The sequence below is a fragment of the Aureobasidium namibiae genome (genome assembly GCF_000721765.1).
Source record: "Aureobasidium namibiae CBS 147.97 unplaced genomic scaffold scaffold_3, whole genome shotgun sequence".
In the NCBI taxonomy this organism is placed as follows: Eukaryota; Fungi; Ascomycota; class Dothideomycetes; order Dothideales; family Saccotheciaceae; genus Aureobasidium; species Aureobasidium namibiae.
Window position 1 is genome coordinate 440,409 of NW_013581206.1, and position 19,481 is coordinate 459,889.

Below are 19,481 nucleotides of genomic sequence, written 5' to 3' on the forward strand. Positions count from 1 at the left end.
ATAGGAAGTAACGTACACCACCATAGCTTCATTTCCTGTTCATCGTGTACAATGTTGAACGCAAAATGTCAAATTGCTTGAGAACTCCTTTTGAACCGGCCCGTCTATGCAAAACTGAGGTAAAAAAAGGGCTGTGTTTCCGGATTGAGAGATAAGAGATTTGTAGCGAGAGTGGGAAGAACGTTGAGTGGTTGTATTTTTGCTTCGCGGTATGGTATGAGAAAACGCCGAATGCTTCTTTGTGGTCGATGAACTGTTGGTATCGGAAATCGGTGGGGTATCATGCGCGCTCGTGAGTGCAACGGAAAGATGAAATCGAACGAAAAATAGTGAAAAGGCGAGAAGTGGTGTCTGGGTTCAGACACTGCTCGCATAGCGAGAGAGAACCGAAAGGAAGAGACGAGATCGTCTAGAGCGTGGCGAATCTTTTAGGACTGGCTGTAGCCTTGAGAGTTTGGTGCGGTGTATTGGGTAGAAGAAGTCCTGGATCGCGCAGCGTATTTTAGTTTTTGTTTTTACTCCTTGGAAAGTGTTGATCATGCCCAGATGGTCGGGGGAACTACGAACCCGCCTCGAAAGCCTCCGTGAGGTGCTTCTAATTGCTCAAAATCGTATGAGTTGTATCCTTGTCCCTGTTCACTTCCTGCGTAATGGTTTGGAGGGAAGGCTGGCGAATGCGCGGTGCCCCATTGACTTGTGCCGTCCGAAAACCCACCGTCGTACGAGGGTGTACGAGTGGGCACTCCAAGATACGGAGAGCCTACCAACGGATCGGAGGACATGCGGTGCTCTTCACGGCCGTGATTGATCGAAGAAGGAACAAAACCGGGGCTAAGATTGCCAAAGTTCATAAAGGGAGTGCTCACACCATCGAGGTTGAAGACAGGTGTATAAGGAGATTGTTGAGGGGTATGTTGAAGCCTCAACTGCTCAAGATGTTGCTGCGTCCATGACAGGCGTGCGCGATAGGTGGATACTGCTTGCTGGGGAAAGTGCATGAGGGAACTGATTTCCAGTGCGTGGTGGCCGAATTGATCGTCCGTCTGCATAGGGGCGGTCATCTGGATGATCCGCTCAAGAGGAGGTAGACTGATTGCGGCGCAGAAAGACGCGCCGAGGGATGGAAATAGAGGCTCCAATGCAAGTGCCGTAGCATACAGATGGGCCACCACAAGCGTTGAGGGACCATCAACCATTGGCTTCTCCAGGAGCAGGCAAGGAACAAATAGAACCCATTTGCGCAGACTGTATAATTGATCGAACTGCTCAGCAGCCGTCTGCGCAGGCTGAGTGTTCAGAAGATACGATATGTAACCCAGGAGCTGCTCGATCCAATAGGCTTCGGGGCTGTTGACAGCCAGGACAGGCTGCAGGCGCTGGAGAGCGGCTAATACGCTCGTGAGGATGCCGTGACGTTCCTGCGGACTGGGGAGTGGTCGCGGATCTTCCGAAGGCTTATAAGGGCTCAAGTTGATCAGATCTGCGAACACAGACTCGTGTTTCCATCCAGCCATAGCACTTGCAACGGTCCTGATGCCAGTCTCGAGAGATGACCATGTGCGCCAATCGTTCGCTTGGGTCATAAGTAGGATGGAAGTCGCAAGGATGGCGTCTGCGTTGGACTTTGAAAAGGAACTAATGGCATCGTGGAGTCCTCGTAGAGCGATACCGCCATGCTGAATTTGAATCTTACGCGTGTCCGGAGAGGGAGAGACCCAGGCCAGATGGCTGGCAGAGAATGCCAAGAATGCGTGCATGACGTATGAATACGAGGTCGCTACACTGAGATACCTAAACGGGCTAATTAGGAGTGGATAATCATAATGGCGAGGGGTAAGACGCACTTTGGAACCATGGAGGTCCATACCGTGATGTCGCTGGTGCTGTTCATGAGTAGTGACCGTGAGATGGATGAGAGATGCTGGATCAGACGCAGCTCAATTCTCGAATGGTTTTGTGGACCAGGTGGAGGGAACACTTGGAGCTCCGGGTAAGGGAAGTTGCCAGTCTGTTGCCAAACATCGAGCATATGCTCAATCCCGGGAGATGAGGGCAGCGGCATCTGATCTGGCGGTGATTGCATCTCTGCTTCAGGTCGTTGTTGGTCCATATAGTCACAACGGACTTGGTGCTTCGTGCAGTTACGACTGATGAGATCTTTAGCATTCGATGCGGCGTGAGAAGAGCGGAGAGTGATTGCTTACCATTGAGGGAAAGTTTCATCACATCTGATATGTCTACGCTTGCATGTCTTGCATCCTGTTCTGCTCTTGGTGTGACTGCGCCTCGAGGGACCGGCGCCTTGACCAGCCATAATGAAGTCGGGCTTCAATTGGATAATTGAGTGTGAACCACTTTTTGTCACAAAGAGCCAGGCTTCCTGAGCAGATGATATCCTAGGCCGGTGGGAGGTTTGGCGAGACAAGGGGAAGAAAGGAATGAAAGTCTAGAAGGGCCAGCAGACGCGTAAGGAAGGCACAAAGGCAGAATGCAGAAAGCGGAAAAGTGGTAGAAAAGAACTAGGCAGCGAGCGTGCTTGATGATGTGCAGGGAAGCGAGTGAATGGACCCGGTAATAAGTGGAACCCCCGAATGCCTTTCTTTGATGGTTCGAGACGAACTGGTCAAGAACGCAAAGGCGGTATACATAGCGTTCGACGGGAACCCATCGAAGGTACTAATTTTACCGAAGGGGACCTGCCAACGGGTCAAAACGTCGCATGACATAGCGCTTCTGGGGACGAACGAGGGCTTGCGCGAGCTGCCACCAAAACCGGAGGTTGAGCTTATTCAAGGCATGGCAAGCACCAATGCAGTTTAGACTCAGCTAGAAAGTATCCCAGACCTTTCTATTCTCAAGCCCAGCACAGTCCAGTCTGGTGTTCCAAGCCCTCTGACAGGCGCACCCTTCCGCCCGGCCTGTCCGAAGTGGTCGTCCATTCCATCACCTCGCTGTGCAACGTCGAGCGCCGTCTTATCTGCGCTGCCTACTCAGCCATGTCCAGCAAGCCGTCGCCTGATCCATCGATGAGTCCGTCTGGTATTCTGTAAAGAAAGGCGAGTGCAAACCATGAATTGCTGATCACACGTGCTACCCTAACTGAGCTCCATCCGAGTTGAGTTGAAGAACAGTATTCCTCTCGCTTGTGTTTATTTTTAGCAACGACAAAAGTCGCTCTCCACCAATCGATGGACGTTGCCACTTTGGAGTTAATGGTCGCTGACTTGCCCTTTGCCAGAAACACTGCAATTCGCGCAACCAGTAGGTTTCTTGTACGTTTGGTTCTGCCGAAAGCTAGTCTTGCCGTTGCGCCCTACGCCGTCGTGTTGTCGGTATTCCCTGAGCTCCAACCATAACCTCTGTTTCCCGATACTGGGAGAAATTCACGTGGCGGGGAGCTACAATCTTCCGCCATCCGACACCCGACATTTCTCGTTTGTCACGTAAAACCTGCTGACCTTGCCATCTCCCTAGCACGCACCGCTGAGCTAGCGGTGTGCCATCACGTCCTGGTGTCATATCAGATCTCAAAGAATGCGACGCTATCGATAGCCCTCTAGTTTTCGAGGTGACATGCATATGCCCTCTGCTTTAGTATAATGCTGCTTATTGCGACAACCAAATGGCATGGCACCGTAGTGTTGCTTCTGCGAGAGCTGCTGACCTGCATCATATTCCTCTGCACACCAAATCCTCCGATGTCCTGAAAGGATCGAGACGCTGCGAGATCTACAGTTGCATCACCCTTCCATTGGGGTCCTTACTGAGCGTCGACGTCGTTTACGCATATCAGCCAGGAAGCCAAGGTCAGCCTGTCTTGCAGATCAACTCTATACAGCGGCGGCTTGCGGCTCTGACTATTCATGGAAACATGTCTTCAACCTAGAAAGATGAGTAGTCATTTGCAGTCGGTCGACAGAGGAGGTTGGCTCGAGGGGGCGTCGGCGGCCCGCGCGCAGCGACAAGCAGTCCATGCTTTTCAAGTCCAACGCGCGCCATGCAGAATCGTCTGTATCAATGGCACCACTTACTGTGACCAGCCATCTGTGCTTCAATCTGTGCCCTATCCTGAGGTGCAGTAGATCGCTCAACGGCACTGCATATCCTGAAGAACTCTTGGCCTCTTCTTTCTACCGAAGGGGATCATAAATGGCACCTGGCCACCCGTAACCCTCATGTCTACCAAGCGATTCACTTCTCTCGGATATCTGATGCCTGCGGAACGAGTGACCGTTCTATTTTCGGCGTCCATAGCTAAGGGGCGTTCTCCATTGAATTGAAAGCAGAATCAGAAGCGAAGTCTCGCCAGTCGACCCAAACATCGAGTCAAGGACAGATGCGAGTGGCTTCGGCCGGCAGACCGGTTCGCTGCCGTTGTCTTGCTCAATCGCTCTCCTTGTTCTTAGAAAAGAAAGGCTGGAATTATTGATGAGCGCATAGCATCTAAATCAAGGTGCACACTCGGCGCCGGCCATGTGCTCTCCTTTGGTGAGAGTTCACACCGAACGTGCACACTTGGGATTTGGCTCCGCTTCCTGCTCCGAATGGATCCTGCCTCAACGCGCTGCCTTTGAAGTAGTCATATCGTCGAGACTCGATAGTTGCGCCGAACACCTCGGTCCAGTCCCTCGAATCCTTCGTAGGCTTGTTTACAATCTGCAGTAAAAACAATCAAAAAAATTGAGGAACGCATCGGTTACTTCTTCCTCGCATGATCCCCGCAAGTTCTCGGCGCGAGCGGCATGATGTCTGTGATCGAACAAGGCAGGTCGAAAGAGACCCTTGCTTTGTTGTTCCTCCATTACTTCGCTCGGGCCTTCTTAAAACGCTGCAAAATCCAGTCATCGCTTGAGATCTTCAGCTTAGACTGCTTGTCGTAGCAGGTCCAACCGGCCACCCTGCTGCTGCTCACAGCGCATCGCTTGGTTCCGACGGGGCTTGCATGCTGCTGCTGCTGCTGTATCCCGAACCTCCAGGCTATTTTGCTTTAGACCTTCTGCTCGGCTCAATTGTCTGTAAAGAGATGTGTTCGGATCAAACGTTGTGTTGACGCATTCTCAATTCCCATGGCCAATTTTTCATGGGTCCGAAATTCACGTCTCAAACGCCGTCCGGTGGCTCGCGGTGAGGGGGTCGGGTAAAGAAAGGACACTACACTGGTTCGGAAGCCAAAAGTCCAACGTGTCATGGACCTCGAGTTTTTTTTCAGTCTCGATCAGTGTCAAAATCTTGAGTTTATTCGCCTTTTGCACGCTTGTCCCGAAGAAATCTATCTTTAGATTCGCCATGGAGATCGAGCGACAAGACGTTGTCACCGTCCTGCCTTCACTTCACGTCTCGAAATGTTCCGCCAGTCTATCACAACTCAGCACAACACGGCAACCATGTTGTTCGTTCTAGAAGTCGGTTTTTGAAGGTCGGAACAGGCTTGAAAAGGCATTTCCGCCGTCGGTCCGCGTGCGACAGTGACAGTCATCTATGCGATGTCTCAATCGATCCCGAGCCGACGATCAACTCCCAATCTTCACTCTCAAACGCCTTCTACGGCCATTATTCCCAGCTCTAAAATAAGATGTCGGTTTCTGAAGGCAACGATACAGACGCTTCCGGCGGGCGCGAAGATCCAAACAATTAGGCTTGATCCTCCGGAGCAAAGAACCAAACAGTCGAACATGGCCCTCCGGAGCAAGTCGAACGCTAAGGCGACCCTGCCTTGCGGGAAAGAACTCTGCCGCTCCAGTATAGCTTTCTATCGGAAAAGTAAACGTCCAGTACAATGCCCGTGTCTCGAAGAGTAAGCTCTGGAAGGTCTGGTCGAGCTGCTATAACGAAGATCGAGATACATCCAAATACCAACCCGAAGCATCGCCTGAGATTCAATCGACACGTGGGTTGCTGCTTTTGCAAGCATATTCACATGCATACCAGTGACCCTACAGATGCAACATACCCCGTTAGCACCGACATCGACATGAGGAAAGCCAGATTGACTCTTCCGATACTCCCCACCTACCGTCTGTTCACCAAGCAGCACTCCACCATGTAGAACAGCCCTTGCCCTATATACGATGACAACACGACACCTAAAAGTATACAAGCCGTCATCTTAGGGCTCAGAGACCTCCCTCGTCCAGTCCTCCGCTACGACTTGACCAAACAACACACGATCTCGGCAAGGGATGTCAATCGCACTTTCTCGTTTCTGCAAGCGGTAGGAACACACGCTGAAGGGCCACTATCACTTTCATCAGCACTTTACGGCAAGCGACTTTCGCAGTGCAAGGTGGTAAAAAGTTTAGCCAGCACTAGATCTACCTATGTAACCCACATACAATGGCCGAAAACGCGAGGGCGATGGTAGAAGTAGCTCTCCTATATATGTACACAAACTCCAAAAGGTGCCTAGAAGACGCAAAAACTGCACGGGCAGAAGAGAAGAAAAACCAAACCTTCAGTCGTTACAAAAGACACTCTTTCAGCAAAGCAAATCCCCCATATCAGCTCTGGCACGAAGACGCCGCAAAGATTGACCTGATGTAAATTAGCCACTCACTTACAACTATTGTAACCCTATCAATGCTACGCCTTGTAGGAAGGACGACGGTAAACATGGCCCCGTTGTGGAGAAGGAGGAAAGGGCCACCCGTGGTTTTGAAACGCGCTACAGTCTCCCAAGAACGGAGCCTCAAATGTCACCGTTCAATGCTGATCACGACCAAACCGTTCAATAATACGATCAAAAGACAGAACAAGACTGGAGAGATCGAGAAACCCAAAACAATACCCGTTTGTCCTCATTTGCCGATTGGCTGATTTTTTTCTTTCCTGTCTACAAAGTCAATTCAAAGCACAACGAGGGGGAGGTTGTCTTTTGGATACGAGCAAAGCAAAAGCATGTTATGGACAAGGGTACACGAAGATTGCTAATAACAAAAACAACAACGTGCCCATGTAGTGCCTCCTCGTGTTTTCCGCCATTTCCCTGAAGATCCCACGTCCTGCATTGTATGTCGAGCCGGAACACCTTACTAGGAAAATGCTGAACCACGTCCTTCCCCTGTGTCTCCGAGATCTCCGACTCTTTCCTCACCCGTTGTATGGCTGGGTTAACCACTAGGCCATCAATGATGTTTGTATTTCTATTTTGGTAACAGCACGTTAGCCTTTACCGCTCAAAAGAAAAGCTTCGCTATGGCGCAAAAGCCCACGCAAACCAACCGAGTGACAAAGAAAAGAGGCTCAAGGGAGAAAAGATAGGGAAAGGAAAAAGGACTCACGTCTTCCGACTTCTTGACATGCTCACGGTCGACTTGGTTCCCCACACCCTTGAACGTTTGGCCAACCGCACGGCTGACACCAATGACGGGTTGCAGTAAAATGGTGGGCGCGTGTCTCATCACGGCTTTCGCAGCCCCTGCAGCGGTTCCACTGGCCATGAAGTCGCCCTGAACGGCAATTATAGCATCCTTTGCTGTTGTGAGATCACGCTCGAGATAGCGACGCGCCGAGTGCAGGCCTTGAAGTACGCCCAGGGGTTGATCTGCATAGTTGCTGACAGCACGTGGAAGAGGCTGCTCGTATTCCTCCTCAACATTCGACGAAGCTTGATTACTCACAGAGCGTTGAGCTGGCGAGAGCATGTCTTCAATGTCCTGCAATCTGGTGCCCGTGCCAATCGCGACCTTTGCGATTAGACGTGCGAATCCGGACGAAGTTGTGCTCAAGGCTTTGACGGCGCCTTTCTGAACACTGCGAACTTTGAAGCCATCTTTTCTAATCTCGGCGACTGGAACTGCGACAATGTCGCGGATCCCGATACCGAGCTCGACAAGAGGTCTTGTCATCCCAATACCAGCGAGCACTCCACGAAGCTGATTGTGAATTACGTCTGGTGTCCAGATGTCACTCAAGGTGTCATGCAGCGTATCGAACCCTCTGAGACCGTAGATGATCGCGTGCTTGAGCTTGATGTCGGCCTTTTCAAGAGTCACAAAATTCTTGAACTCAGACATGCGACCACCTCGTAAGCCGACATAGTCGACCTTTTTGGGCTTGTAGTCTAGGCATAGGCTGACGGTGTTGACTTCCAACCGTTGTATAAATGGTGGCTCGACAGCAATATCGGCCGGCTTGGACGAATCGTCCTTGAAGTCGAAGAAGCGGGTCATGAACTCTAGTGCATCCTGGTCGACGTGTAGGCGTAGCGGTAGAACAGAAACCTAAAATAAAATATGGTCAGCTTTGGGAACGGCAATGGGACCACCGCATCTTACCCGTAGAGTCATCTCCGTGGCTACTAATTCTGGTACAGGTCGGACATTCAAGAGCTCCAGGTGGATCATAGGCTTCATCATCTCGCGCATGTTCTTCTTATCGTTGTGGAGCGTCAAGAATTTCTTCCAGGTCGAGGTCGGCACGTGGTCGTAGATTTCGAAGTTCGTCACCCTCACATCGATCGAACTCTGTACTTCGCTGCTTCCAGCCGGGTGTATCAAAAAATCGAGTGAGACTCCTTTGAGCTCGAATCCGAGCTTGTGTGAAGCACCTCGTTGAAGTCGAAGTCGCTTTTTCCGAAGCCTCTTCTGGCGGCTGAGATCAGCTTGACTCGGTCTGGATATGCCAGTAGTGGCATAGCTTTCTGTCTCACTGGCGGCCTCGTTTCCTTGATTTATTAGATTGCTAATCGAATGGCGAAGGTCAGCAGGCTCGCGAGCAGAAGGTACGCCGATGTAGATGGAGTTGAACAGGCAATCGCCGATGACTGTCTCGGTGTCGTCCTCAAGGGTGTTGGACCTTCGTCTGCTCGACTTGCGTTCTTCGAGCTTCATTTCCACCTCTTCAACGGCCTGTGTGATTGCCTCGCGGGTGCGGCGCCAATCGTAACCATCGTACAGATTCCAGATGATGTTAACATCCCTGACCCTGACTTGCACTGGGAATCGTTTTTGCTGCTCGTGGGCTTCTCCCAGTGCTCTCGAGCCCCCATAGATCTTGTCGAGTTTACGGTCGTTCTGGTAGTATGGCCTGATCACTGCAGGAGTCACTACCGCCGAGCTGCCGAGTTCTTTCCGTAGACTGCGCAGCAAGGCGTCGTCGCCGAATTGTGGCGAGCTCGTCATCTCAAATGGGTCTTGCTCGAGAAGACTTTCGGCAGTATCATCAAGATTACCTCCGCTGTAGAAGTCCTCGTCATCCAAGCCCATATCCGCGTGCATTGCCTCGTAGAGACCCGATGTGATATCTGACCCAACCATCAGACTATCTTCCTCAGCTAGTGGCAGATCCATCTCGGCGTCGAATAAAGCAGAGGGAGCATGGCCAGGTTTAACGAACGCATCTCCAGAGAAAGAGTTTACCATATCGTCCAGTGTCATGAGCCCATGATGGGGTTGAGGGCGAAACTTAGGATCATCGTTGGCGATTGCAGGTGGCGATAGACCATTGAGCACAGAGATCAGAGTCTGTGTAGAATCGGCACATGTCTCCAATAGGAAGAACTCGTCACGAAGCTCGACGTCGACGAACTTGTCATGATTGAGATCGTCTTCAAGAACACACACTGTAGCCTGAGCAGATCTGATCGAGCTGACAGAAACGTAGCCTCTGTCCAAAAGATTGTTTTGCAAACGTAGTGAATGATTTGGCTGAGAAGACGAAGTAGGAGAGATCAGACTATCAGGGGATAGCACTGCTTCATGATCAGCAACATAGAGCGTTGCTTGTCGGATGTTCAGAACAGCTTCGAAGGACTCGTCCGGCGGGACAGAAGTACCAAACTTCGTGTCTTCCAGTAAGAGGAGCCCTTTCGACCTCAGCTCCGTGGGCTGTAAACCAAGAGCGCAGCCATGTAACAGCACATCAATGGCGAGCTTCTTGTTGACGATTCCAGACGACTTGCTGACATCGGACACAGGTGGCGACGTCTTCTTAGGTCCTGGGTTTGGGTTCTCTAGAAGAGATGCGGCAAGATCTTGCGCCTTTTGCTCCACTTCCAAGGCAGTCTGGGTACTGGTGAGAGAGAGAAGTGTAGGAACATCGTACTCGACGCAGATGTTGAACAGCTTCACTTTCACGACGGGCTCCACTTCATCTCCGACCATGCGCAACATGAGCATGGGATATTCCTCTGTACAAGCTCCTGAGAGCATCTCATGGATTATGTGATGTCCTCCGACTGGACCCAGGCGAACGTCACCCGTAGAAAGTGCAGTGAGGGCTGGCAAGCCGACGTGAGCCACCTGTATGTTCTTGAGAGAGACGTTCATGAGTCCAAACTGTTCGTTGATGGGTACTCTGATTTGTGAATCGGCAAGCTTGATCAAAAACAATACTCCAGGAGTGTCATCCTCAGGCAAGTACTTAGTAACTGCTGACAACTTAGAGAGCTCACCGCCGAGCAATTGGAGATGTGGTACAAAGTCCCACTCATGAACGTAGGTTTGGAAGGACGATACGTGCACGTTGAGAACCGATCCTTTCCTCCTTTGCCTGATAAGGGTATCGACCAGAATATCATCATCGTTCTCGTACTTGTTCTTGGAAGGAGTAACAAGTGATATCAGGTGGCTCAGATCTTGCTGCAAAGGTGTGGGTTTATAAACAACTTGGACCATTCTGACAGAGATGTCGAGGTTGGAACGCCTGGTCAGCGTGTTCGTCGTTGGCATAGTAAGAGATAGTGCCTCAATGGTTACTTTCACACCAGCTTGTCGATGTATAACCTTTGTTGTCGACGCTTGCAACTCCAGAGAGCATGACTTGGAAGCTAGCTTTATATCAAACCCTTCCAAACGCGCGCCGAACTTGATCTCAGGCTCAGCGCTCACGTCAGGCAGTGGCTCTCGAAACCGGACGCCCCTACGCGGCGGGGCTGAGACTTCTTGCTTCTTAGCAAAGTATTCGCTCGACAATAAAGAGGAGCTCATCTCGACGATACCAATCATCCCACCTAATGTCTCGAAGTCTTCGTCAAATTTTACCAGATCGAGGTCAACATGAAGAGGAAGTAAGTCGGCTTCAATTCTTCTGACGCTTTGTCCCTGTATTGTCGTTCTTGTGACAGAGGTAACGGTGATCGCATTTTGAGCACTCCTCTTTTCAGACTGCTGCTTCGTTGTATCGAATGAGAATATGATGTTGCTTCCGGCCGTGAAAATGAGATTGCCAATTTTCAGACCGACTTCCGCGGGTGGAGGATGATTGCTGATTTCTACATCTATGCGTTGTAGCTCAAACTGCAGCAATGCCCTCTTCTCGTGAGCCGGATATGGTCCAGGACGCCATGCAGACAAACCAAAAAGTTCTGCTGATGCCTCCGGCAGATCTTCGAAGAGAGACACAGAGAAGGAATCCAGCTGCAAAGAGAGCCCTGGTAAGTTCTGATCAACGTCTGAGTCCTTCTGGTCAGAGCTTCTGCTCGATGCCGGGGTTTGGCCAGGACCTTTCACGGTCTCTGCTAACTTAAGGAACGAACGAATGATACCAGCATCTAGCTGTAGCTTTATCGGAGTGGCTTCAATTTCGATAGTTGTGTCCATTGCCTCGCTATCCTCAGAGACCCTAGCTGCCTCATCTGTAGCTGGCGCATTGAATCGCACGGATGAGCGACCTCCCTCGGCGTAGATCGAGAACGCACCTGGGGTTTGCTGGAAGGCAGAGGTTGTCATCGAACTTTGAGAGATCGAATCTTCCGCTTTGTGCGCCGGTCTACTAGCACGTGGAGCCTGACGAATGCCGATGTTCAATCTGTGCATAACCAGTAATTCCTTTGAAATATATGCCAAGGATACACCTTGAGATTCGACTTCAGGTTGACGTTCATGTACGGGTGACTGATTTCTCAGAGTTGGTGTCAGAGCTCTATCCTCAAAATTGGAATCGGATTGCTGATTCAGGTGTTGCGACAAGAATGGAAGATCTAGGTCTTCATCGTCATCTATGACAGAGTTCCAGCCTCCTGGAAGAGCCCTCAGATTCGGAGATGTTCTTGTTCCCTGAGCTGGCCCAGGACCTACAGCGCTTAGATACATGCTCTCCGCCTCGGCATGACTGTAGACAACAGATTCTGTCAGGTCGGGTCCATTACCTGAATCGAGGGGGGACAGAGCTGGCGGAGTTTCTGCATCGGCACTGTTTGCAACATCCCGAGCTTCAGGGATCTCAGAGCCGGGGTAGCCATGTTGATGCATGAAGCTTGAGCTTGAAGCAGTTTGTGGAGCCTGGGCACTTGTGAAGGACTGTCCAATTGTCGATTGTGACATGACGCTAGAGGATGTTCGAGTATCGACGGTACTCATAAAGACCGAGGACGATAGATCCTGAAGAACCTCTGAGGCTGGTCGATCATCATCAGGGGCGAATGAGGACCATATTTGATCGTGATCGGAAGACCCTCGGCTACGCCTATCGGCCCAGGAGACGTTATCCTCACCAGGACGTATATCAAAAGATGCAGTGCTCTGTGTCATCTCATCCGGTAGGCTCTCGCTGTCCGAGTCGGATAGGTGTGCGTAAGCTGGAAAGTTCATGTGTGGCAGAACACCAGATTCGGCCAGAGCAGGCTCCGGTTTCGACAAGGTGTCACCCTTATGCTCTTCTTTTCTACTTGTAGCACTCGATGTATATGAAGCGAACAGATCGGCCATGGAGGTACGCGTGTGAGCGAATCGTTCTTCGCGCACATAGTGGACACTAAGGCCTTCGAGAGCGATATGTCTTCGCTTTCCAGCAGATACTTGAGGATCCGTATCTGTATCAGCAGCATAAGGGGCGGCAGCATTGACCTGAATATTCGCAAGATTCGCGATGAAGATGATAGGAGATGGTCCGGGAGTCGATTCGTGGAGAGACAGTCTGATGTTGACGTCTTTTATCCTCACTTGCACACGGTCCACGATTCCTTGTAAAAACGAAGCGACCATAGCAGGCAGACCTAGACTGATGCCAGTGCCCAGATCATCGCTTGTATCACTCAAAGACGACTTGGCCATGTAGCGGGCCTCCAAGTCTAGTTTCTCCTCGACCGGCTCTTCTAGTAGTATTGATCGCGCGAGTGTTTGAGCCGAGGGTAGACGGCTGCTTTCCTGGAAGGAAGCAGCGGGGGATTGTATCCGACGATTCGTCTTGCGATGTTCGGGGGCCTTTGCGTCATCGGCATCGTCGTGGTGTTCAGCAGGGACGTCTGCTGCGATGTGGACCTCAATACCATCTACTTCGGCGATGATGCTCTGCTGGAAGAAGTTGGCTGGAACGGTCAGGCGTAACGACAGGACACGGGCGACGTGGAGGCGGATATTGGGCGGAAGTTGCAGCAGAGCCGACAGTTCCTAGGGCGTGTCAGCCACTCTGACAAAGGAAGGCACGGTAGTGGATGTGTATACCTGAACACGGAGACCGACATGCTTAAGCTCGACAGTGCTGGTCCTGCCGATGTTGACGCCCAAGGAGTCGAGGTCTAGTGAATCTACATCCAGCAAAGCAATACGCGATAAAGCCGTCCGTAGCAGGCGCTTCTGGAAGTAGGCTGGCATCCATGAAGCCATGATGGCGTGGTGGAGCTGTCAAGAAGCAGGAGTCGCCCTCAACCAAGCGTGCTCGTTGTTCGTATATTCATGTTACGGTACGCCGACAACAACTCGCGGGGTACATGGAGACAGAGTGTGAAAGTGTTGTGAGTCGGCTGGCCACTGTTTCGTGCTCGTGCTGGGTCTGGCGATGGGCCTCCTCACACGACTCTGAGATGCTAGTGTCTAGTGTCTTTGTCGCCGCTCTAATTGCAGCGTGCACCTGACTGTCAAAGACATCCGCTCTTGTCACATACATTGCGGAGGACAGCCTAGGTAGCAACTCTAACCCCCGTCTCCGTTATCACCGCCGTCATCCTATCGCCGATCGCTGCTTGTTTCGGATCATCATGTCTGTGCACGCCGTCCCTGGCCAATGGCACCGCTGCAGGTCGTCTGTATTTCTCTCTTCATCGTCCGCGAAGCAATAGACGATACTGTGCAAAATATCCACCTTGTTTTGATCTCCGTTATAATTATTGTATATCGCCCTTCTTTGCCGCTTCCATATACCGAGACTCACACATTAGATTCTGTAATCTCAAAATATGGATCACCTCAGCATTCAAGAAGAGGCTGATGCACAGTGGCTTCATGAGCGAGGTGTTCCAACGTTCGAGGAGCCATTCCTTCAGAAATACCTTCAGGGCCGAGATGCTCTAATCAACCAAGAGAAGAAGCAACGTAGCGGTTAGTCAGATCTAAATGACAGCTAAAACCTCGTCTCTAACTCTCCCAAGATCATGCTTTCCGGGAGACCCTGTCCCCAATGGCTCGCGAGGCTTGTGCTATTGTCTCTGCCATCAGATTCGAGGAACAACAAACACTTTGGACTAAAGACTACGAAGACAGTCTAGGCTCTGACTCTAAAGATATCTACCCTGGAATGATGTTCACTCTTGCCCGCCCCAAGATTGAACAATCCAAACTATGGAAAATCGTCAAGAAGATGCCCAAAGGCGCTCTGTTGCATTGCCATCTGGAAGCCATGGTTGACATGGACTGGCTTGTTGAGGAAGTATTCAAGATCGGAGGCATGCACATCCAGGCCGACCAACCCCTCGACTCCGAAGATGCTCAACTTTCCACACCATTCGTCTTCAAATGGCTTAAGAACCGCTCCCCAGAAACATCCTCGATATGGGAAACCTCTTACGTTGGTGGTCAATGGATCCCCATCGACACTGCCGCTGATGCCTTTCCCCACGGTGGGCGCAAGGGCTTCCAGAAATGGCTCAAGGAGCGCATCACCATCACTCTCGACGAGTCCACACAGCACATGCATGGTCCCAACGACATCTGGCGCAAGTTCCAATCATGTTTCGGCATCATCTCCAGCTTACTCCACTACGAACCTACCTTCCGCGCCTTCCTCCGCCGCATGTTTGAAGAACTAGTCGAAGACGGCGTGCAATACGTCGACATCCGCAGCACCTTCCTCGACCCTTTCTACAAACAAGGCTCCGAAGACCCCGAACCATCCAACGAACTCATGATCGACATCCTCGACGAAGAAATCGAAAACTTCAAAGCTCTGGGTAAAGGCTTTTGGGGTGCAAGATTGATCTATACCACTCTGCGTAGCTTTGACTCTCGCAAAGTGGTTGAAAGCATGCAAGAATGCATCGACATGAAAATTCTCTATCCAGAATTAATCTGCGGATTCGATCTCGTGGGCCAAGAAGACCTAGGTCGCAGCCTAGCAGATCTCACCCCGGAACTCTTCTGGTTCAAAAAAGCATGCGCGCAAAACAGAGTCGACATCCCCTTCTTCTTCCACGCAGGCGAAACCCTCGGCGACGGCGACGAAACAGACGAAAACCTTTTCGATGCAATATTGCTCGGCACACGAAGGATCGGACACGCATTTTCACTCTACAAACACCCATTGCTGTGCGACATGGTCAAGGAAAAGAAAATCCTGATTGAGAGTTGTCCCATCAGCAACGAAGTACTGCGTCTAACAAGCAGCATCATGTCCCATCCCCTTCCCGCTTTACTTTCCCGCGGCGTCCCAGTATCCCTCTGCAACGACGACCCGGCAATCCTGGGCCACGGACACAGCGGCATGACCCACGATTTCTGGCAAGCACTGCAAGGATGGGAGAATCTGGGACTTGAGGGCTTGGCTTCGTTGGCGGAGAATAGTGTCAGATGGGCTTCCTTTGAAGATATGAATGCGCAGCAATGGCAACAGGAGCTCAAGGATGGTGCCTATGGCAAGGGCGAGAGGGCACTGAGAATGCAGCAGTGGGCCAAGGACTTTGAAAAATTTTGTCAGTGGGTTGTTGTGGAGTTTGGAGAGGATCAGGATTTGAATCCTGATGAGTAGATGTGTGTAGAACGGCCAGACGTCTCGCGACTTCAGGGAAGTCAATAATTGGGTTATGATCGAGGAATATCTTGTCAAGCTCATCACTCAACATGGGTGCACACATTCATACCACATGCAAGGAAAGAATCACAAATCACAAGCGAGCAAACTGCAAAATAGTAGTCTTGGTAAAAATTTGATATTGATCACAACTATCGACTTGAATCTCGTATTACGATGTTAGGGGGTTCTCTTAGACGTGGACCCACTGAAGTCAAGGCCAAATCTCTTCGTTCCCCTGCCAGCACAAGAGAGACTAAAAGCGACGTAAGGCACTCCGTCTCTCTCGGCTGGACGTTCAATCTACCAACGCTCCGTTCCAAACTTCTTGCGCTGAATAGCAAATAGTTCGGGCAACTCCTACGAGCTGCATCGCTGGGTGTTGTACATAAAGTACATGTCACGAGTGAGAAGGAGAAGGAAGGGGGTGTGAAAAGAAACGAAGGAAAAAAGACTGTAGAGTTAGAGATCATGAATTTGTTGTCGTTGCGAAAAAAAAGTTCTTTTTGATTGGCCGTTGGGCGCTCTTTGCGAGCAAAAGAGGATTATTCTTTTCACGGTCAAAAAACACCTTCCGTCCAAATTCTCCACGTCCGTTCCCAACCAGCAGTACGCAGCAATATACCGGGTGAGCGATACGCTTAGAAGAAGGTGGCAGGGCGGTGGGCAGCGAAGATCTTCTTGCCAGCGGTCTTGGGGATGCGGTGGGGAAGGGGGAACTTGAGGTTCTTGGTAAGGAGCTGCTTGATGTAGGGGCGGCGGATGTCCTCGGCCTTCTCGACCTCGACGACCTTGATGATCTGTAGGGGAGTGTTAGCATGGGCGGGCGGCAACACGGGGCCAGCATGATGCCAGGACGTACGTGGATCGATCGGAAGCGGGCACGGTGGCGGGCGGCCATGTCCTGGTAGAGGGCATCGACGGCCTCGCAGCGAGACATCTCGCGGTACTCCTTGTACATGTTGTGGGTACCAGAGCGAGAGTCGTAACGGATCCAGATACCGAAGTTCTTGACCTTCTGGGGGCGCTTCTCATGAATCTGCAGGCGCGTGTTAATCGCGTCACTTAACGCCAAACGCTGCAGCCCATTTCCGGGAGATAGCATATAATAAGAGTCGTACCTGGTTGAGGGTGACGATCTCGCCGTTTGCCTTCTTGACCTTTCTCAGCTGAGACAAGAAGTACCAGAATCTGCTCTTGGCGACGACCTCGTTGGGAGCGAAGACGCGCATGCGGTAGAGCTTGGGGGTGGGGTTGGCCTCGGTGGGCAACAGACGGCCAACGACCTGGTATTCTTGGAGGCGAGCTGCACGGCAGTATGTATTAGCCCAATGTTCCTTGCTCTTTGATGCTGACAGTAGACCATGCCAGCCGATTCGATCCTTTCAATTCCTCCTCTTTCTTGCGCGGGTTTCGATTCCTCCGTGTGGCCCTAGTCGAGTTCTTCTCAAGTGTCGCGGCGTGTGCAAGCGGAACGGTCGCAGCCAGATTGGACCATATTCAGGATTGCAGACGATGCGGACGAAGATACGGGATTGTGCAGGCCAGATGGAGGAGGAAAATCGGCGGTGGATCGAACTCGGCGGTAGGAAGACGTGTTGGAAGAGAATATTGCTTACCCATCTTTGTCGAATTGTCAGTATTGCAGAATGGCAGATGGAGGGCTGGGATAGACTCACTGTTGCGTTTGCTGGAAGGTTAGTACAACGTAAATTGTCGGTCGCTTGGGAGAGAGAAATTCCTGCGCGCGCTCGGTGGAGTCCCGACGCCAGACTCCTCGTTTACCGGAATAAGCCGTCACTACAGTGCGCCAGCCTCACTCTTGGCAGCGAAGCCCAGCAACGGAGCCGGTCATACTTTTCGCCGTCTTGCCAGCAGTCCAGCTGACGCTCAGACCATTCATCATCGACCATCAACATCACATGCCAATCTTGTCACTGACTCCCTGTGTAGGTACTTCGTGAGACATTCATCTTAGGTCACTCTTCTTACCGAGTCGCGACTTTGTGGACTCAATCGGCAAGATGAACAACGTGATGATTGAGTTTGGGCGTGCGATGATGGCACGGGGAGGCTATGAGCTCGCCAGCACTCTGTCACCAATCGCACCCAAGCATGATAGTGGTCGCTTGTATGCTCTGCACAGAGAAACGAATGCCTTCAGCGTTCAATCAGATTTCCGTCATGCTCTCTCGCATAATCCGGCATGCAAGCTGGAGAGGAACGAAGTCAGTGCATGGGCTGATGTCTTTGTCGCATACTGGAAGGCCGTCGGCGAGATTCTCATCGCCGAAGAATCATTAAATTTAGGGAAAAACGCATCGAAACCCCAAAGCAAGATCGCCAACTGGGACAAAGTGTATAACGCTTGGAAGGATGTCCTTAACATGCTCTTGCGAGGCTACCAGATTGAAGTCTTCGATGCTTGGACAATCCCCTGTCTATATCTTGTGGCCAAGTTCCTGCGAGTGTTTGCCATCAAAGCTGACGATGCTGCCTTCCAGAAAGGCCAGACATCGTTCAACGCTTTTGAGGAGGACGTCGGCGATGCTACAGGAGGAAACGAGAAGCTCGAAGATGCCGCACGCCAGATCAACAGAGTCTTCAGTCTCTGCATTGGCGATAGATCTCCAATAGAGACTTCGCGTAAGTGGGGAGCCTACTACATCGCTAACTTGCAGTTCAAAACATACTTCAAGGTAAACATGCATATTCATGGCTAAAGACATTATACTGACATGGCTCAATAGCTGAACTCTATCGCTCTCTCACAAAACGTCATTCGATCGCTCTCGGCGACCAACACCGACTTGCCTCCGCTGGATCGATTCCCTCGCTCTCAGCAAGTTACTTACAACTACTACCTTGGCGTTCTCAAATTCTTGCACGAAGATTATGCCAAAGCCGAGGAATACTTGACTATCGCATACAACAAAGCATTGACGGGCTCAACTCGTAACATCAGGCTGATTTTGACATACCTCATCCCCACAAGGCTTATCACTGCTCACGTCCTTCCTACTCAATCAATGCTGGCACCCTATCCTGGACTGCAGCGACTCTTTGCTCCGCTCTGTGCTTGCATCAAGAAGGGCGACCTGGCTGGCTTCGATACTGCTCTCCAAGCTGGAGAAGAGGAGTTTGTCAAGCGCAGAGTGTATCTCACCCTCGAACGTGGTAGAGACATCTGCCTTCGCAATCTGGTCAGAAAGGTCTATCTTGCTGGTGAAATTGAAGCACCGAAAGAGGGCGAGGCGTCCGCAGAGCCAGTCCGAAGAAGTCGCATTCCGTTGAGAGAGTTTATGGCTGCCTTGAGAATTGGCGGCGAGACTGAGTTGGAGGGCGATGAGGTTGAGTGCCTGCTTGCCAACCTGATTTACAAGGGCATGATGAAAGGATATATCTCTCGCGGCCACGGAATGGTGGTGCTGAACAAGAAGGGAGCCTTTCCTGGTACTGGCGTATGAAAGAGGAAGTCTCGTCATCGTACCACGTTCTGGAGCTCTCACTTGTCTCAGATCGTCACCAAGCCACGACCTGTGCTC

General features: G+C 51.2%; 5 protein-coding genes across 5 annotated transcripts; 2 read left to right on the forward strand and 3 right to left on the reverse strand.

Annotated features, from left to right (window-relative positions):
• Positions 1 to 536: 536 nt before the first annotated feature.
• M436DRAFT_39323 (uncharacterized protein) lies at positions 537 to 2,314 on the reverse strand (the record flags this gene model as incomplete). The annotated part of the gene is made up of 3 exons (XM_013574530.1): positions 537 to 1,791; positions 1,845 to 2,147; positions 2,205 to 2,314. The coding sequence occupies 3 exons, from the start codon at positions 2,312 to 2,314 to the stop codon at positions 537 to 539; spliced, it is 1,668 nt and encodes a 555-aa protein (XP_013429984.1).
• A 4,858-nt stretch (positions 2,315 to 7,172) lies between these two features.
• Positions 7,173 to 13,541, reverse strand: M436DRAFT_39489 (uncharacterized protein; the record flags this gene model as incomplete). Its single annotated transcript, XM_013574555.1, has 7 exons — positions 7,173 to 8,219; positions 8,274 to 8,959; positions 9,170 to 11,215; positions 11,483 to 12,085; positions 12,437 to 13,027; positions 13,073 to 13,325; positions 13,380 to 13,541. 7 exons carry the CDS (start codon positions 13,539 to 13,541, stop codon positions 7,173 to 7,175), a joined length of 5,388 nt encoding a protein of 1,795 aa, XP_013430009.1.
• Positions 13,542 to 14,110: 569 nt separating this feature from the next.
• On the forward strand, positions 14,111 to 15,894 carry M436DRAFT_70324 (Metallo-dependent hydrolase; the record flags this gene model as incomplete). The annotated part of the gene is made up of 2 exons (XM_013574926.1): positions 14,111 to 14,252; positions 14,303 to 15,894. 2 exons carry the CDS (start codon positions 14,111 to 14,113, stop codon positions 15,892 to 15,894), a joined length of 1,734 nt encoding a protein of 577 aa, XP_013430380.1.
• Positions 15,895 to 16,577: 683 nt separating this feature from the next.
• M436DRAFT_61212 (60S ribosomal protein L18ae) lies at positions 16,578 to 17,302 on the reverse strand (the record flags this gene model as incomplete). Its single annotated transcript, XM_013574828.1, has 4 exons — positions 16,578 to 16,736; positions 16,799 to 16,975; positions 17,058 to 17,242; positions 17,293 to 17,302. 4 exons carry the CDS (start codon positions 17,300 to 17,302, stop codon positions 16,578 to 16,580), a joined length of 531 nt encoding a protein of 176 aa, XP_013430282.1.
• Positions 17,303 to 17,960: 658 nt separating this feature from the next.
• M436DRAFT_40094 (uncharacterized protein) lies at positions 17,961 to 19,403 on the forward strand (the record flags this gene model as incomplete). Its single annotated transcript, XM_013574673.1, has 2 exons — positions 17,961 to 18,635; positions 18,687 to 19,403. 2 exons carry the CDS (start codon positions 17,961 to 17,963, stop codon positions 19,401 to 19,403), a joined length of 1,392 nt encoding a protein of 463 aa, XP_013430127.1.
• Between the last annotated feature and the right edge of the window lie 78 nt (positions 19,404 to 19,481).